The 14773-nt window shown below is 35.9% G+C and overlaps 2 protein-coding genes and 1 long non-coding RNA gene across 3 annotated transcripts; 2 read left to right on the top strand and 1 right to left on the bottom strand.

Annotated features, from left to right (window-relative positions):
- Positions 1–3560: 3560 nt before the first annotated feature.
- On the bottom strand, positions 3561–6090 carry LOC147552857 (uncharacterized). Its single transcript, XR_015238088.1, has 3 exons — positions 5948–6090; positions 5274–5351; positions 3561–3815 (listed from the first exon to the last, which is right to left on the bottom strand). It is a non-coding gene; the product is annotated as an uncharacterized LOC147552857 (long non-coding RNA).
- A 1797-nt stretch (positions 6091–7887) lies between these two features.
- On the top strand, positions 7888–9590 carry LOC147552856 (F-box protein At4g19940-like). The gene has a single exon (XM_086669731.1). The coding sequence runs from the start codon at positions 7992–7994 to the stop codon at positions 9465–9467; it is 1476 nt and encodes a 491-aa protein (XP_086525857.1). The 5' UTR covers positions 7888–7991; the 3' UTR covers positions 9468–9590.
- Positions 9591–12747: 3157 nt separating this feature from the next.
- LOC147552855 (F-box protein At4g19940-like) lies at positions 12748–14205 on the top strand. Its single transcript, XM_086668661.1, has one exon. The coding sequence runs from the start codon at positions 12748–12750 to the stop codon at positions 14203–14205; it is 1458 nt and encodes a 485-aa protein (XP_086524787.1).
- Positions 14206–14773: the final 568 nt, after the last annotated feature.

The following is a 14773-nucleotide window of genomic DNA, read 5'->3' as shown; positions in this document are numbered from 1 at the left end:
ATTGTTATTTAGTATATGGCCGTCAAACTAAATAGTCCTAAAATCTTTATGCCTCCAACTAAACATGAATTAGATAATGTGACTTTATGATAGATAATGTGGAAAAGGAAAGTGAAAGAGAGGCTCATGGACCATGGAGAAAACAAGTTGTTCATATCTTGTGGTGGAACTGGGCATGCTGGTAGTGTTTCGTTATTCTAGGCAACCTACCTAACCACGTAGTCACCGGCTGCATCTGTACCCTTCTTTTTAAAAAATAATGTAGCATTTGCCCTTGCTAGTGTAAATAATGTAGCATTTGCCCTTGCTAGTGTTTTAATAAAAACTTAGACCAACATTTTTATTTTCGTAGAGTCTAAGTTAAAAAGGATAATGGGAGTTTTAAAGAAAACCCCCGATAGTATTATTAGCGTCCTCTGTATTTTAGAAATTTGTTAAAAGTGTCTTATCTTAAAACAGACATTTCCACTTCTTTCGACTTAAAATCAGTAGACTTGAGCCGATTTGGTTACAAAGTCAGTTCAAGTCCACTGATTCAAAAAGGTCGAGCATTTTTTTTGTTCTCTTTTATTTATTCTTCTTTTTTGGTTCTCTATCTTTCAACAGGAAATCACATGCCTTAATTTTTTTTTTATCTAAGTTCGATTCTTTAAGCAATAAAGCTTCTGAAGTTGAGATAACTTTTGAAGCTTCTCTCTCTCTCTCTCTCTCTCTCTCTCTCTCTCTCTCTCTCAAAACTCGTCGTTAGACGAATCCAAATTGGATAATCTCGATAATTTTGTTTGGGATTTTGATTGAAATCAGTTGAGGATTCTTCAATGAGGTGAAAGAAGATGTTTTCGATGGACCTTTAAGAATTTGATTGATTTTGAGAAAGTGTTCGTAGAATGATCAATTACCTGCTAAATGGTAAGGCCATACTGTTTTTCGATAAAAAAAATTCTGTAAACTCGAACCGATTTTGTAGTTTAACCCTACCACTACTACTGAATACGACTCAAATAGATAGACCTGAGCTGAATTTTATTACAAATTTCGACTTAAGTCTATCGATTTCAACTTCTGAATATTGGAGGCAATTTCAGTAGATCTCGAGACGAATTTTAATACGACATAACCCACTTTTGGAGATCTTCCAACTAAAAGATAATCAAACTAGATTTACCAAGTCAAAAGAGACGGGGACTGTTAGTAACAATGTGAAACACTTTTAAAACTTCCCAAAACAGTTATCAATGAGATAACTAAAGATTTTTTTTTTTGTCGAAAGATAACTAAAGAATTTAGGTGGGAAAAAGATCAGTTTTTTAATTATGAAGGTGAAGGAGCTGTTTAGCAATAATTGGAATTTTGGGAGTGCCTTCAGAACTTTGAAGACAAGTCTTACCATGAAACAAGAATCTGTCAGATGCAAATGATTCTTGTTGGAATATTTGACTACTAGAGCACAAAGGGAAATCCAAACTGCATGAATCAGATCTACAAAATTGAATTTAATCAACAAGTCTACATAACCTACTTCCAGGGACTGCCACTTGAACCGTCTGTGAGAGAAACGAAGATTCTCTCTCCACGTGACTGAACATGTGAGAAGAGATAGAAACCCTTGTTTTTTCACATGGGGTTTAAGTGGGAGTCCCGGGAGGCGATTATCATTTTTATTTAATCATTATGCAGAAAGAAAGATATTCTTGGACTCATTATAAGATTCTCTAATGTGGGGGGGATTTTCTGTCCTCTTTACCATATCTTCAAATATTTTATTAGCAACAAAAAGAGCAAATATCTTAACAAAAAAAAAACAAAAAGAGCAAATAGAAAAGAGCGATCTCATCAAAAAAAAAAAAAAAATAGAAAAGAGGGAAATTTTAAAGGAAGCTCCTAATTGTGTTATAGGTGCTTCCCCAATCTCTCTGACTGACTGTAGTAAATTACTTTATCCAATTTGTCTGATGGTGCCATCCAATCGATGAAGTCGGGCCAAATTTAGTTACAAAAATTGTTTGTGCCCATCAATCTAACTGTATTCAGTAGTGGCAATAAGGATCATTTGTGCACTAAAAATCTATGCAAGTCACCAATTCGTTTTTCTGAATAGCAGTTTGAATCTAATGTTTACTCATGATCAGTTATTCTACAAACACTACCACAACATTAACTTACTTATTAAAGTTCTTCACAGTTAAGATTAATTGCTTTCAACTAAAAACCAAATAAAAATAGTAGAAGAACATCATCTTTGGCCCATTAAAGAATCATTAGCTGATTTCAACCATAAACCTCAAACAAAGACCATTAATACTACCCATTTGGACTCATTTAGTGACGAGTTTAGGAAGACGACTATTTAAGAGATTATCTCAATTTCAACGGCTTCAAAGATCTATTGCATAGAGAATAGTCGTCGAAGAAGAGATTTTTTGAGCAACTGCTCATCACATATCTGTAGAGGGAGAGGGTTAATGTTTGATGATATGGTTCCTTAGTTTCCGCTTTGCGATTAGATAGTGTATTTTGTGAATGTATGGGCTTCAACCCGAAACTGAATTGATCAGTAAGTTTGAATTCGTAAGTTTTCGCTTTGTAAGTAGATAGTGTATTTGTAAATGTATGGTTTGCATAATAGGGTTATACGTAGGACCGACTCGATTTACAAAGAATACTCTGCCTAAATTTTTGTTGTCTCGTTTGTAAGTTGTCGGGACATACTCGTGTCCATTTTGGGACACAAGACGTCAGACTAGCACCACTTCTTCTTTTTTTTACGTCGAGAAGAGTCGCCATCAGACCTCCATCACCGTGACCCTTCAATTTTTTGTCTGTGGATCTTCTTCTTCCTCTCTCTTCCCACAACCACCACCTCCAACCACAACCACTATGTCTCTCATCTCTTTATTCGTCTATGCTCAATCGCTCGCTCACTCACTCACGCGCTCACTCACTCACTCACTAATATTCTCTTTGAAAATTTCACCCTACTCGTTGGTAGAGACTTGTTATCAACTGAGGTTCTATTTCACCCACTCGGTGCTAGAGAGTTGTTATTAATTAGGGTTCTTCCCCTTTGCCAAAAGGAACATCGAGGAAGGGTAAGGATCTGAAACGCTTCGTCAGATTGAAGGGTTTTAGGAAGAAATCTTTCGTAGCCAACGAAGGGTTTTTATCACCAGAAACCCTTTATTAATTTGAAAACAATTTCTCCCCTTCGCCTTTGTTGGGTTCTTATCGGGGAAGGGAAAGAATCCAGTCGACTGTGACGCCCCGTGTTCCGAATCACGGTTTGCCCGACAGTTTATAAAAGAAACTCGGTCTAATACTAACTCAAACCAGTTTCAAATATAAACCCAAGCCAAAACTCTTATCACGGGTTACAAATCAAGAACAAACACAGCGGAAAATCAAATATAGTTTCAACCTTCTGAAAATATGCTCGGAAAATATATGTAACCCAAAAATAGTTTGCATAAAGATAAAAACAATTTGAATTCATTTATATGAACAATTCACAGAAGGGACTGGATTTGGACAAAGTCTCCTCTATAAATTGAACATATCAAATCTGAAAAACCTGTCAAACATTCATACATATCTCACAAACTTCTAACTAACAATAGCATCAAATAAAAAGTGATAATGTGCATACTATTTACATGTGTACAATCGCAAACGAGTGAGAGAACGATCCTAACTATTCTAGATGATACATATATAATATTAACGTTGTGATTATGTTGAAAATATAATAGAAATTATAATCTTACATAATGTGAACCGTCGAAGTAAACTATGTCACTCTGGGTCACCAACACCTGCAACTGAACAACAACAAATAGGAATGAGATAACCCGAAGGTCAGCTCAGTAGGATACCTAGACATCCTACCCGCACCACACACATCAACATTTTAATATATTAATAGCTATAAGTGTTACATATATACAGATATATATACAGAGATATCAATATGCACACGAAGCAAAGCAATATAGCAAGATAATTCTTCTAGCTTACCAAGATCACGACTGAATACGCCCTCAGTCGGGGTCACCTACTATTCGGCTAGGAAGAACCGTTCGGCCTTTGTTAGTGCGTAGGCAGGCGGCGCCTTATCGAACGTTTGACTACTGCAGTGTACACATGGATCCACGTAATACCCCGGTAAGAGCTTCCGTAACTCTCCCTTCGTCATCATCGCCCATCGGGCTGACTTGTGATCTCAATACGCATTGAATAGTAAATCTCACCCAAACAATGATACGCTTAGAATATGTCATGACTTACCCAGACGACTATAAGAGCATCGTCGTGTAGCAGAGCCATATACCCACGGCGATACAATTATCTCATCTTGAGGCGCGTTCTATCTCCGGCCAGATCTGACGCTTCCTCGCAAGGTAACTCATTGACCATTCGAAGAATACCCAAACATATGCATGAACCTATAATAATATTAAATGATCTGATAGGCTCCCAAAGCTACAAGAACAGAGCCCTCCTAAAGGTCCCATCAACCCAAAGGAGAAGAGCGTTCTCATGTCTCAAGGTAGGGTAAACCCTGTTTAAAGCCAAGCTTTTACAAGTGTCCACTTTCAGGGATTAAGTATTTTTTTTATTAAGAAAATTCGGGTAAACACCCTCTTTCATTTCGGTGAAAACATTGTAAGTATCAATCACAACAGAATTCAAACCACACACACCAGTGGTTTAGCAGAATAAATAAACAAGCATGGCATTGGGTCAGTCCCCTAATCACTCCAAGGGTCGGAATACCCCAACTCCCATCCTCTCCGGACCCCATTCCGGGTAAACTAGAATGGTCGTTACCAAACGGCTGGCCACGCACCGAGTGTAACCCTTGATATAATTCATGGCTAATCCATAACATAAAATAAACAAGGGGACCAACCAATGCCCGTGGTAAAACAACCGTTACACGTAACACAGATCAAGCGATTCCGCCTCCATGTTATACACGCAGCTCAAGCGATTCCGCCACCACTTGTTTACAATTCACACAAAACGATCACACAGATCAAGCGGTTTCGCCTCCATGTGATTATTTTTCAGAAAAACCAATTTGTTTTGAAAAGAGAAACATCCATAACATAGAATACACCACATCCATAACACAGAGTACACCACATACATACATATCATACCATATCATATCATAAATTGAACTAGAGAACTATAAAAAGAAGAAAAATGACTATATATATATAATGGTGAAACGGGGAATACCCGTGCTCCACGTAAGATTCGTAGGATCCTACCTCTCCTTGCGCTTCCAATAGTGTCTTTGACTAAGCTCCACCTCTCCTCGAGCTCCCTATTGCAGTTCATTAGTCCTACTGAAATATGAAAGGGCAAAACGGTCATTTGACAGTTACATAACTGTCAATAGTCCTCTTGCAGAGCAAGAATGCATAAAATGAATGAAACTATACTAGAAATGTCCTATCGGCACTAAAGAGATCACTGAGACGTTCCATCGAACAACTGATACACCTTATGAACCAAGCAACAAACCATGAACTCTATTTTATATTTCCGAGTCTTCATGAGCTGACAAACCATATAACAAGCCCAGTAATATGAATCTATAACTCAAACTGTCAATTTATGTGAAATATGACAAAGTTCGGGTAACCATTTCTATTCCAAATTCATTCCCAAAACTAGCTCAAATATGAAATTCGAACCGTAAAATAATTTGGCAGCAACCCGTCTATATATAGACACCCCAAAATAGTCTATAATACCCTAAACATCATCCTGAACATAAATCATTCGACGAAACTAAAGAATAACTGCTCCAAATTATGAACCCAAAAGAAATTAGAACCAACTATACAATTATCGAAATAACTATCATAAATCTACCAAATATGGACGAAATTGAAAATTCGAAACCGCTAAATATGTAGAACGAGTCGAATAGAATTACCTGGAACAAGTTTCATTGAATTCAGACGGTCGAATGCAATTTAATTGACGAATGAAATTTCTATCCCTCGAAGCCCTAATTCCCAATTATTACTACCTTCTCTGAAGTTTGTTAATGGATTTGGGGAAAAGAATGAAAATGAGAAATAGGCAGGTGGGGTTATGGGTGGCAATTGATTGTCACGTGTGAGCATGAAATGGGGATGGCTAGGGGTGTTCATTTAGTATCAAACCGACCTATCCAATCCGATCCAAACAGATTTCAACGGTTTGGATACCGATCCAATAGTATTCCGGATTGGTTCGGATGTTAAGATGGCAAAACCGAGTGGTTTGGATTGGTTTATGGATTTGGTTGACAGATAACCGAACAAACCGAACCAAACCATTTATTGTTATTTTTTATATATATTATATATAAATATAAATGATAGGAATGATGAACGGTTGAGATTTAATAGTTAAGTTAGTTCCATGTTTGTTAATATCGTAGCTTAATGCATGTGTAACAGAAGTAAATGGCGTGGAGAGTTGTAGCTTAATTCAATAGTTAAGTTAGTTCCACGTTTTTAAGTCGAAAGTGCGAAATTTTATATATGGTAAAATATCACAGGTGGTTCGGTTATCCAACCGATTCAAATCGTCCATGCATAGTTCGGATCGGTAACCGAACCAAACCATGAACGGATTGGTTCGGATTTAGATTTGAAAAAACCGAACCCTTCGGTTTGGACTTTGGATTGGCCGAAAAAGTCGGTTATCCAACCGATGTTCACCCCTAGGGATGGCGTTGGAAAGTAAGGAAATTGGGTGGCACATGTCGTTAACTGAAGTGGCCATGATATTTAATCTATTTTAAGTCCTCCATTTATACCTACTTCACAAGAAAGTCCCACTATATTATATCTCTCTAATTCAACCTCCACTAATTACCTTATGAACCTTAATTTAACCTTTTATTTCCTTTTCCTCCCACAACCAACCATGAAGAAATTATATGACCCTACTAACCGGATCACAAAGAAAACTAACGAATACAGAACAATAGCCAAACAACGTCCGATCTTTACATGTGACTAGTCCAAATCTATTATTTCTCGAGATATATCCAATGGGTCGTATGAATCGACTGAAATAAATACTCGAAACCAACTATTGAAAATTGCTAGCTTTGTTCGACGATCCAACTCATCCGATTCTCCGACTCGGAGGTCAGGGCGCTACAGATGACAACTCTCTACCATATACTAGGGTGAAGTTTCAAAAATAGATATAGATGGAGGGAGAGTGAGATAGAATGATGGATGCAGAAAGAGAGATACAAAGAGGAGAGAAAAAAGTCCACTTCATACCGAGAAGGAAAGAGATTTGAATTTTTTAAGTGTCTCAGATCATGACAGCTTGTCAACGACTTTTGCCGGCGTGGAGCAGACGTGGTGGTGGAAGGAGGCTTGGAAGAAACAAAAAAAAAAAAGAAATTCACCCAAAAATTCATTGCTCTAGAAAATTTTGGTGTTTACCTAAAACAACCGCCTCCTGTTACATGCTCTTTTTTTCTTTTGAGAATTCGACTACGATCTACGTTAGTCGTTACAAGGCATAGATGCATCATGAAGATGTAATAAACTCGATAACCGCCTAATTTAAACCACGAATGAAAGAACTCTAAAGCCCGACAACAAAGAGGCCTAAAGCCCTGACATTATATGGTCAACACACAAATGTCTTGACTTTTTTTTTTGTTGAAGCAAATGTCTTGACTTTTTTTTTTTTGATGAAAGCAAATGTCTTGACTTGATCTTCAACAAAAATTACCTTACATGTATGTATTAATGTATATAACCAAAATGGTAAGTGCATTTAAATTTGTTTTCCCAATCAATTTTGGGCATTGGACTGGCTAGGGCCGGCCAATTCTTAATCTTCAAATTAAAACCCTAACCAACTTTCACTTCATATCTCAACGCCCTAGCTAGCTAGTTTCCTTCCGTCGGTTTTCCCCCTTTTCTTAATCCTCACCCATCTATATTTCCAATCCCCCCAACATGAAGGTGACATGTTTTTCTTTTCCTGTTAAATTTAGTATCAATTCCATCACCTTCAACAACAACAACATCAAATTCAAGAAGAGAAAGAAGAAAAACAACAGAGGTATTGTTTTTTCAAACCCTCCTGGTATTGTTATTGATGGAGATTTAGTAGTACATGAGATACTTACCAGATTACCAGTTAAATCACTTTTTCGTTTCAAATCCGTCTGTAAATATTGGAATTCTACGATTGAAAAAGATCGAAACTTTATTGATTTACACTTTACCCGATCAAAATCACGTAACCCTAGTCTATTTATCCTGGTTCGACCACCAAAAGGGCAATCTAAAATATTGACAGGTGATTTGATTGAAAGTTGCACAGGAAAAGAAGTAGAAACGTCAGCAGCTTCCATTCACACTATAAATACCACAATGACATGCCATGCTGATATGATAACAAACTCCATTAATGGTTTGATATGTTTTATTGATGACTTAAATAAATATAGTTCTAAGATTGACCATATTATTCGTTTATACAATATCAGTACTCGAGAAGAATCACCATTGTCTACTCCATCATTATTGATGGAAGAAAGAAAAACACAATGTCTCAATCCCATTTATCGATTTGGACATGATCATGCCACTAATGAATATAAATTAGTATGTACATGGACGAAATGGTTACCCGATGAAGGTGATTTTGAACACTTTTGTGAGGTTTTAACAATAGAAGGCGGCAGAGTCGATGAAAATAAGAATAATATATGGAGAAGGATTGATGACCCGCCACATCAAGTGGATGATCCGTCTGTTTATGTGAATGGTTCTATCTATTGGAGCACTCGTGCACTTAGTCATGGTTGGAGATGGCAAGGTGAAGATCATCGACCTGTGTTTATAGTTGCATTTGACGTCGGAAGTGAGAAATTTAGAACTATTCCAGTCCCTGATTTCATACTTGATGAACCTAAGGAATACAGTCAAAATGGAGTTGCAGATGAACTCGAAGACGCCTCAGACCGGAAAGTTGATTTATTAGAAGTAGGTGGACGTGTAGCTCTACAAATTAAAGTGCATAGTCGCATTGTGAAGCTGTGGATATATGACGATAGAAAGAAAGAGAATACGACAACATCTAGTAACCAAAACTGGTCCGAAATGACTATCAACTTGCCCTTTAATTGGGATATTGATCGGTGTGTCCAGCTTCATGCGATATTTAATCAGATAATCGTAAAAACTTATTTCCCTGAAGATTCCAGAAGAGTATTCAATGTATATAAAGAGATGAAAAAGAAGAAGAAGAAACAGGATGTCTCTCTTTATTCTTTCGATTTGAGGAAAAATACGTTTACCAAGTTTGAAATCAGAGGGATCCCCCCATGCATTCCGACTCAATATCTTTCTTCTGCTTCTTCATTTACAACATTTGTGGAAAGTCTTTTACCTCTTTCAAACATAGAACATGGTTGCTTATTTTAATGACTTGAGTTAAAATTTATTACAAGTTTATTATGTTAAAATCTGAAATTTACGTGGTTGGTTCCAATCTTTTAGTTTAAATTTAGATGTAATGAACGATCCTAAATGATTAGGTTGTAGAAATAGACTGTCATGCTTGTTCACAAGTATAGACATTTTTTATTACTAATAATTATAAGATGGCTCGAGGATCAATCAACAAATGTTGCACTAATATTGCGTTGGTCTGTACTGATAATTTATAGAAGATTAGGCCGAAGATCTAAGTTTATCTATTATCTTGGTTAAAAAGACATCAATATTTTTGTTGGCTTGAGTGTTTTGTGCAAACTTGTGTAAACTTTGCAGATTTGTGCAAATTTAGTTTAGGGAGTTTTCGACAAATCATAGTTAGGTTAATAATGCAATCACTGCTTGTCAAACAATTGGTAGTACATCTACTCTGAAACTTCGAGTTTCATGCTCGATTCATAGAGAAAGTGGAATCCGTAGTTTATAGAACCAGGGTTATTAGGAGTATAAATAATGACTTATAGAGTAGTTTGTATGATTTTAAAAGTGTAACCAAGATAGTTAATGACAACTATTAACATATTATATTCTCAAAAAAAAAACTGTTAACATATTATATTATTTAATGTATCAAAAGCCGATGAAAGCAATCATATTTATTTAAAAAAGAATCCAATTGCTTTAATACTGTCTGGTACTCTGGTTTGGCTGGACCGATGGACCATTTGTCCCTCTATTTTATCCGGAAAGGCGAAATGGTATGAGCCTATATGTTGTTGAGCCACCTGAGTCGGGACCCTTGAATCATATCTCGCTGCATCGAATATGAATTTGTCGACCTTAGATGGTTATTTGAATATCACACTACCATAGTAGAAATCGAAATAGAGACTCCATGAATCATATCTATGAATTCAATTTAATCATCATCATCATGACAGAAACGGTGTAATAATATATGTTTTTTAGACTCGTAATGTTAATGTTATCTTTTATTTCTTTCTTTTTTCCAAAAGAGGGCCATTTTATTGACAAAAGAGAAAAATAAGATAAGCAACCAAGGTGGTTGCAACATGAAAAAACAGAGAAAAGTAAACCGAGGAGAAGAGGAAAAACAAAAACAAAACGATTACATATTGATCTCAACGTCCCGATTTACTTAACAAGTATTCCTCCAAACTTAATTATTATTTCAGTGAAGCTGTGAAGAAGAGTTGTGTTAATTGGGGTCTTCACGGCTAATCTTTTCATATACATCAGATAACTGTTGTCCGTAAGTAGAATCCAAATTGGCTGAATTTGAATTGGGAAAACTGAAATAGCTGAATAATTTTACTTATTGGATGTTTGTTTTCTAAATCTGAATAATTAAGTCTGAAATTAGGATTTTGATATGGTATTCCAAAATTCAAGATGATGAAAGCTTTATCAATTTACACCTTACTCGATCAAAATCATGTGACGGTAGTTTTTTCATGGTCGCTCGACCACCAAACGAAGAAGAGCCTACAGATACTTTTTCGGATGAGAAATTCTTGAAAGTTGATAGTATGTATGATTGAAGTTTGTAGAGAAGAAAAAAAGAATCAGTAGAGATAGCTTCCATTGACATCTTTAAGACCTCATTCAGCCCTTCCATCGTAACAAACACTATTAATGGTTTGATTTGTTTTATCGATTCATCCATGTGTGCCCATAGAGTTCGGGTACATAATATTAGTACCCGAGAAGAATCACCATCGATTGTCTCAAGACTTTTTCAGGAAGAGCGCCCTAAGTATGGTGGCTATTGTTGTATAAGAAAATCATTATATCACTTTGGGTTTGATCCTGCCACTAATGAACACAAATTGGTCCATATCTTGAGCATAATTCAAGAAGATCTCTCCAAATTCTATCAGGTTTTTGAGGTCATAACCCTACTTGGCGGAAAAGTCAACAACAATAAGAGTAATAGATGGAGAAAGATTGATGAACTCCCACCACATCTAATGAACAAACCTTCTGTTTATGTGAACGGTTCTATATATATTGGAGCACTCGTATACTTTTTGATGGTTGGCATCGGACGTCTCAATGTCGTCGTCCTTCATTTACAGTTGCATTTGATGTTGGAAGTCAGAAGTTTAGAACTATTCAAGTCCCCGATTTCATATTCCATCAGCATAGTGAAAATGCAAGCGAATATAAACTCCTATTTGACTCTGACGATCCGGATATAGATTTATTAGAAGTGAGGGGACGTGTAGCCCTTCAGATTAAGATGAGTAGTTATATTGTAAAGTTATGGATATTTGATGATGAAAAGGAAGAAAATTCCACTAGTGACCAAAACTGGACTGAGATAACTATAAACTTACCGTTTTGTTGGAGCACATTCATATATGTTCGTTTTCATACTACGTTTGATCAGATATTCATAAGGACTTCCTCATCTTTATATTCTCACAACTGGAAGACAAATTGTTCAGAAGAGTTCGAAATCAGTCAAAACCTCAATGTCGCCTTTAAATCCTTACAGTATTTATTCATTTGCGATGTTTGTGGAAAGTCTTTTGCCTGTCCCAAATTTTATTAATTTTGTTTCATCTAACCAGGAGGTTGAGGTTGGAATGGATTACACATTAACATGCCTAATTTTTGTTTGAATTTTTGTTTTAAATTTTTTCTTATGGTAAGCAAATCATGCTTCAAACAATAAAATAAAATGCACCAATACTAGTGATGGTTTCCAATCATTTTCGATTCTTGTTTTTTTTTTGTTCAGTAAATGTTACTTACCTGAATGATATAGATAAAATTAACAAGAAATTGAGTCGGAGGCCCAATTTCATGTTATCTTTTTGTCCTTTTAGGCCCCATATATAATTTGGAAATAGGCTTGAAAGACAATTCTAAAAGCACTCTCATTTCTAATGCCGAAATTGCCCTTAGAATCTTAGCTTGCGAAGCTTTGCAATTTGATTTACAGAGTTTTGCAATGCAAACTGGTTTACAGAACTTTGCAAACTGGTGGTTTATGAGGTGGGCTGTCTAGAGTTGTTGTAACCCAAATAAGTGGCTATTGTTGTAACCCAAATAAGTGCCTATTTAGTAGTAAATCTAATTAACCAAGTCTATCTTGATGAACCAGAGATCTATACCAATTAGGGTTTTTTATTTTAAATTCGGTGAAAATCCCGTCCGTCTTAAGTAAACAGTAATAAATATCTCAACCAAACCCTAGCTAGGTTCCTCCTTTACCTAGCTAGATTATCCTATCATAAAGATGAACGATTTTCACTTTCCTCTTAAATATATTCTCAACACCACCACCGCCACCACCACCACCCCCACCAACAATGGCAAATATATTAATGGTATTATTTTTGATGAAGATTTAGTAATTGACGAGATACTAACTAGACTACCATTGAAGTCACTTCTACGTTTTAAATCTGTATGTACACGATGGTATTCCATAATTCAAGATGATGAAAGCTTTATCAATTTACACCTTACTCGATCAAAATCATGTGACAGTAGTTTTTTCATGGTCGCTCGACCACCAAACAAAGAAGAGCCTATAGATAATTTTTCCAATGAGAAATTCTTGACTGCAGGTGATGATCATATGGTTGAAGGTTGTAAAGAAGAAAAAAGATCACTAGAAATAGCTTCTGTTGAAATCTTTAAACCCTCATCAATGGCGCCCTTCATACCTGATATCATAACGAATACTATACATGGTTTGATTTGTTTTATCAATTCATACAATTTTGCCCATAGAGTTCAGGTATATAACATCAGTACAAGAGAAGAATCACCAATTATTGTCTCTAGACTTTTTGAGGAAGAACGCCAAAAGAATGATAGCAAAATATGTAAAAGCAATTCAATATATCACTTTGGATTTGATCCTGCCACTAATGAGCGCAAATTGGTCCATATCTTGAGTATAATTCGATCAGATCGCCCCAAATTCTATCAGGTTTGTGAGGTCATAACCCTAGTAGGCGGCCGAAAAGTCAACAACAATAAGAGTAGTAATAGATGGAGAAGGGTCGTCGATGAAGTCCCACCTCATTTAATGTACAAACCTTCTGTTTATGTGAATGGTTCTATATATTGGAGCACTCGTTCACTTTTTCGTAGTTGGCAACGGACAAATCAAGATTCTCTTCCTGCATTTATTGTTGCATTTGATGTTGGAAGTGAGAAGTTTAGAACTATTCAAGTCCCTAATTTTATATTCAATCAGCCTAGGACACTTAATGAAAATCCAAGCGGATATGAACTCAAAGTTGGCCCTGATCCGAATATAGATTTACTAGAAGTGAGGGGACGTGTGGCTCTTCAAATTAAGATGAGTAGTTATGTTGTAAAGTTATGGATGTTTGATGATAAAAAGAAAGAAAACTCGACTAGTGATGACCAAAATTGGACTGAAACGACTATAAACTTACCATTTTGTTGGGGGACATATCGATACGTACATTTTCATACAATGTTTGATCAGATATTCATAAGGACTTCCTCATCTTTATATTCCTACAATTGGAAGACAAATTGTTCAGAGGAGTTCGATATCCGTCACACCACAATACCGTTTTTAAATTCTTACGAAATTTCATCATTTACAATGTTTGTGGGAAGTCTTTTGCCTGTCCCAAATCTTAGCAATATTCTTTCATCTAACCAGGAGGTTGAGGTCTTCAATGGAGAAGACACTGTCATGCCTTCTTAATTTTTTTTAATCTTATTCTGAGGTTCAGTTTTGAGCTTGTTATTGATTTTTTTTGTTCGACTAGTATTAATTGATAATTGTCAGTATTTCTTCTTGTCTGGCAGTTAGAAAATTATTTGAGAGTACTTTTCTAGTTACTATTTGAAGGATGCATTGTCAATTGTGTTCGATTCAAAACAAAACTTCGCTAAGAAGATCGTATGTACCTAATAAGACTGATATGAGAAATTCTTGAACACCACTTCGACTTATTTTTTCCATTTCACCGTAAAATTTTGAGTCTATGGTCTAAAATTTAGGTTGAGTTCCCCGTTCAACAATAACATGCAACTCCTATTGTTATTAGAACTTGTTCTCATTGAATCACCAGGCCACATATAGTCCAATTCATCGTTTCTTTGTGCCGTACAGATATCAAGGGAAACAATGTTTATTCGAGTACCCTTTGAACCTTTCTATAGAAGGATCTTCCCATTAGACACCTTTAAGATTTAAATTTATTTTGGAATTTATTAAATTGTGAACTTTCTTTTTTTTCTTTTCTCTCCATCCTTTAGCCGGCCAAAAC

This window comes from Eschscholzia californica, unplaced genomic scaffold, assembly GCF_041429995.1.
Source record: "Eschscholzia californica isolate CP2 unplaced genomic scaffold, dmEscCali1.0.p SCAF_3, whole genome shotgun sequence".
NCBI lineage: Eukaryota > Viridiplantae > Streptophyta > Magnoliopsida > Ranunculales > Papaveraceae > Eschscholzia > Eschscholzia californica.
Note: the sequence above shows the minus strand (reverse complement) of the source record. Positions and strands in the feature narration are given on the sequence as shown.

Excerpts from the sequence above, each read along its gene's own strand:
- LOC147552856 (XM_086669731.1), top strand. The coding sequence starts at position 7,992 with ATGAAGGTGACATGTTTTTCTTTTCCTGTTAAATTTAGTATCAATTCC.
- LOC147552855 (XM_086668661.1), top strand. The coding sequence starts at position 12,748 with ATGAACGATTTTCACTTTCCTCTTAAATATATTCTCAACACCACCACC.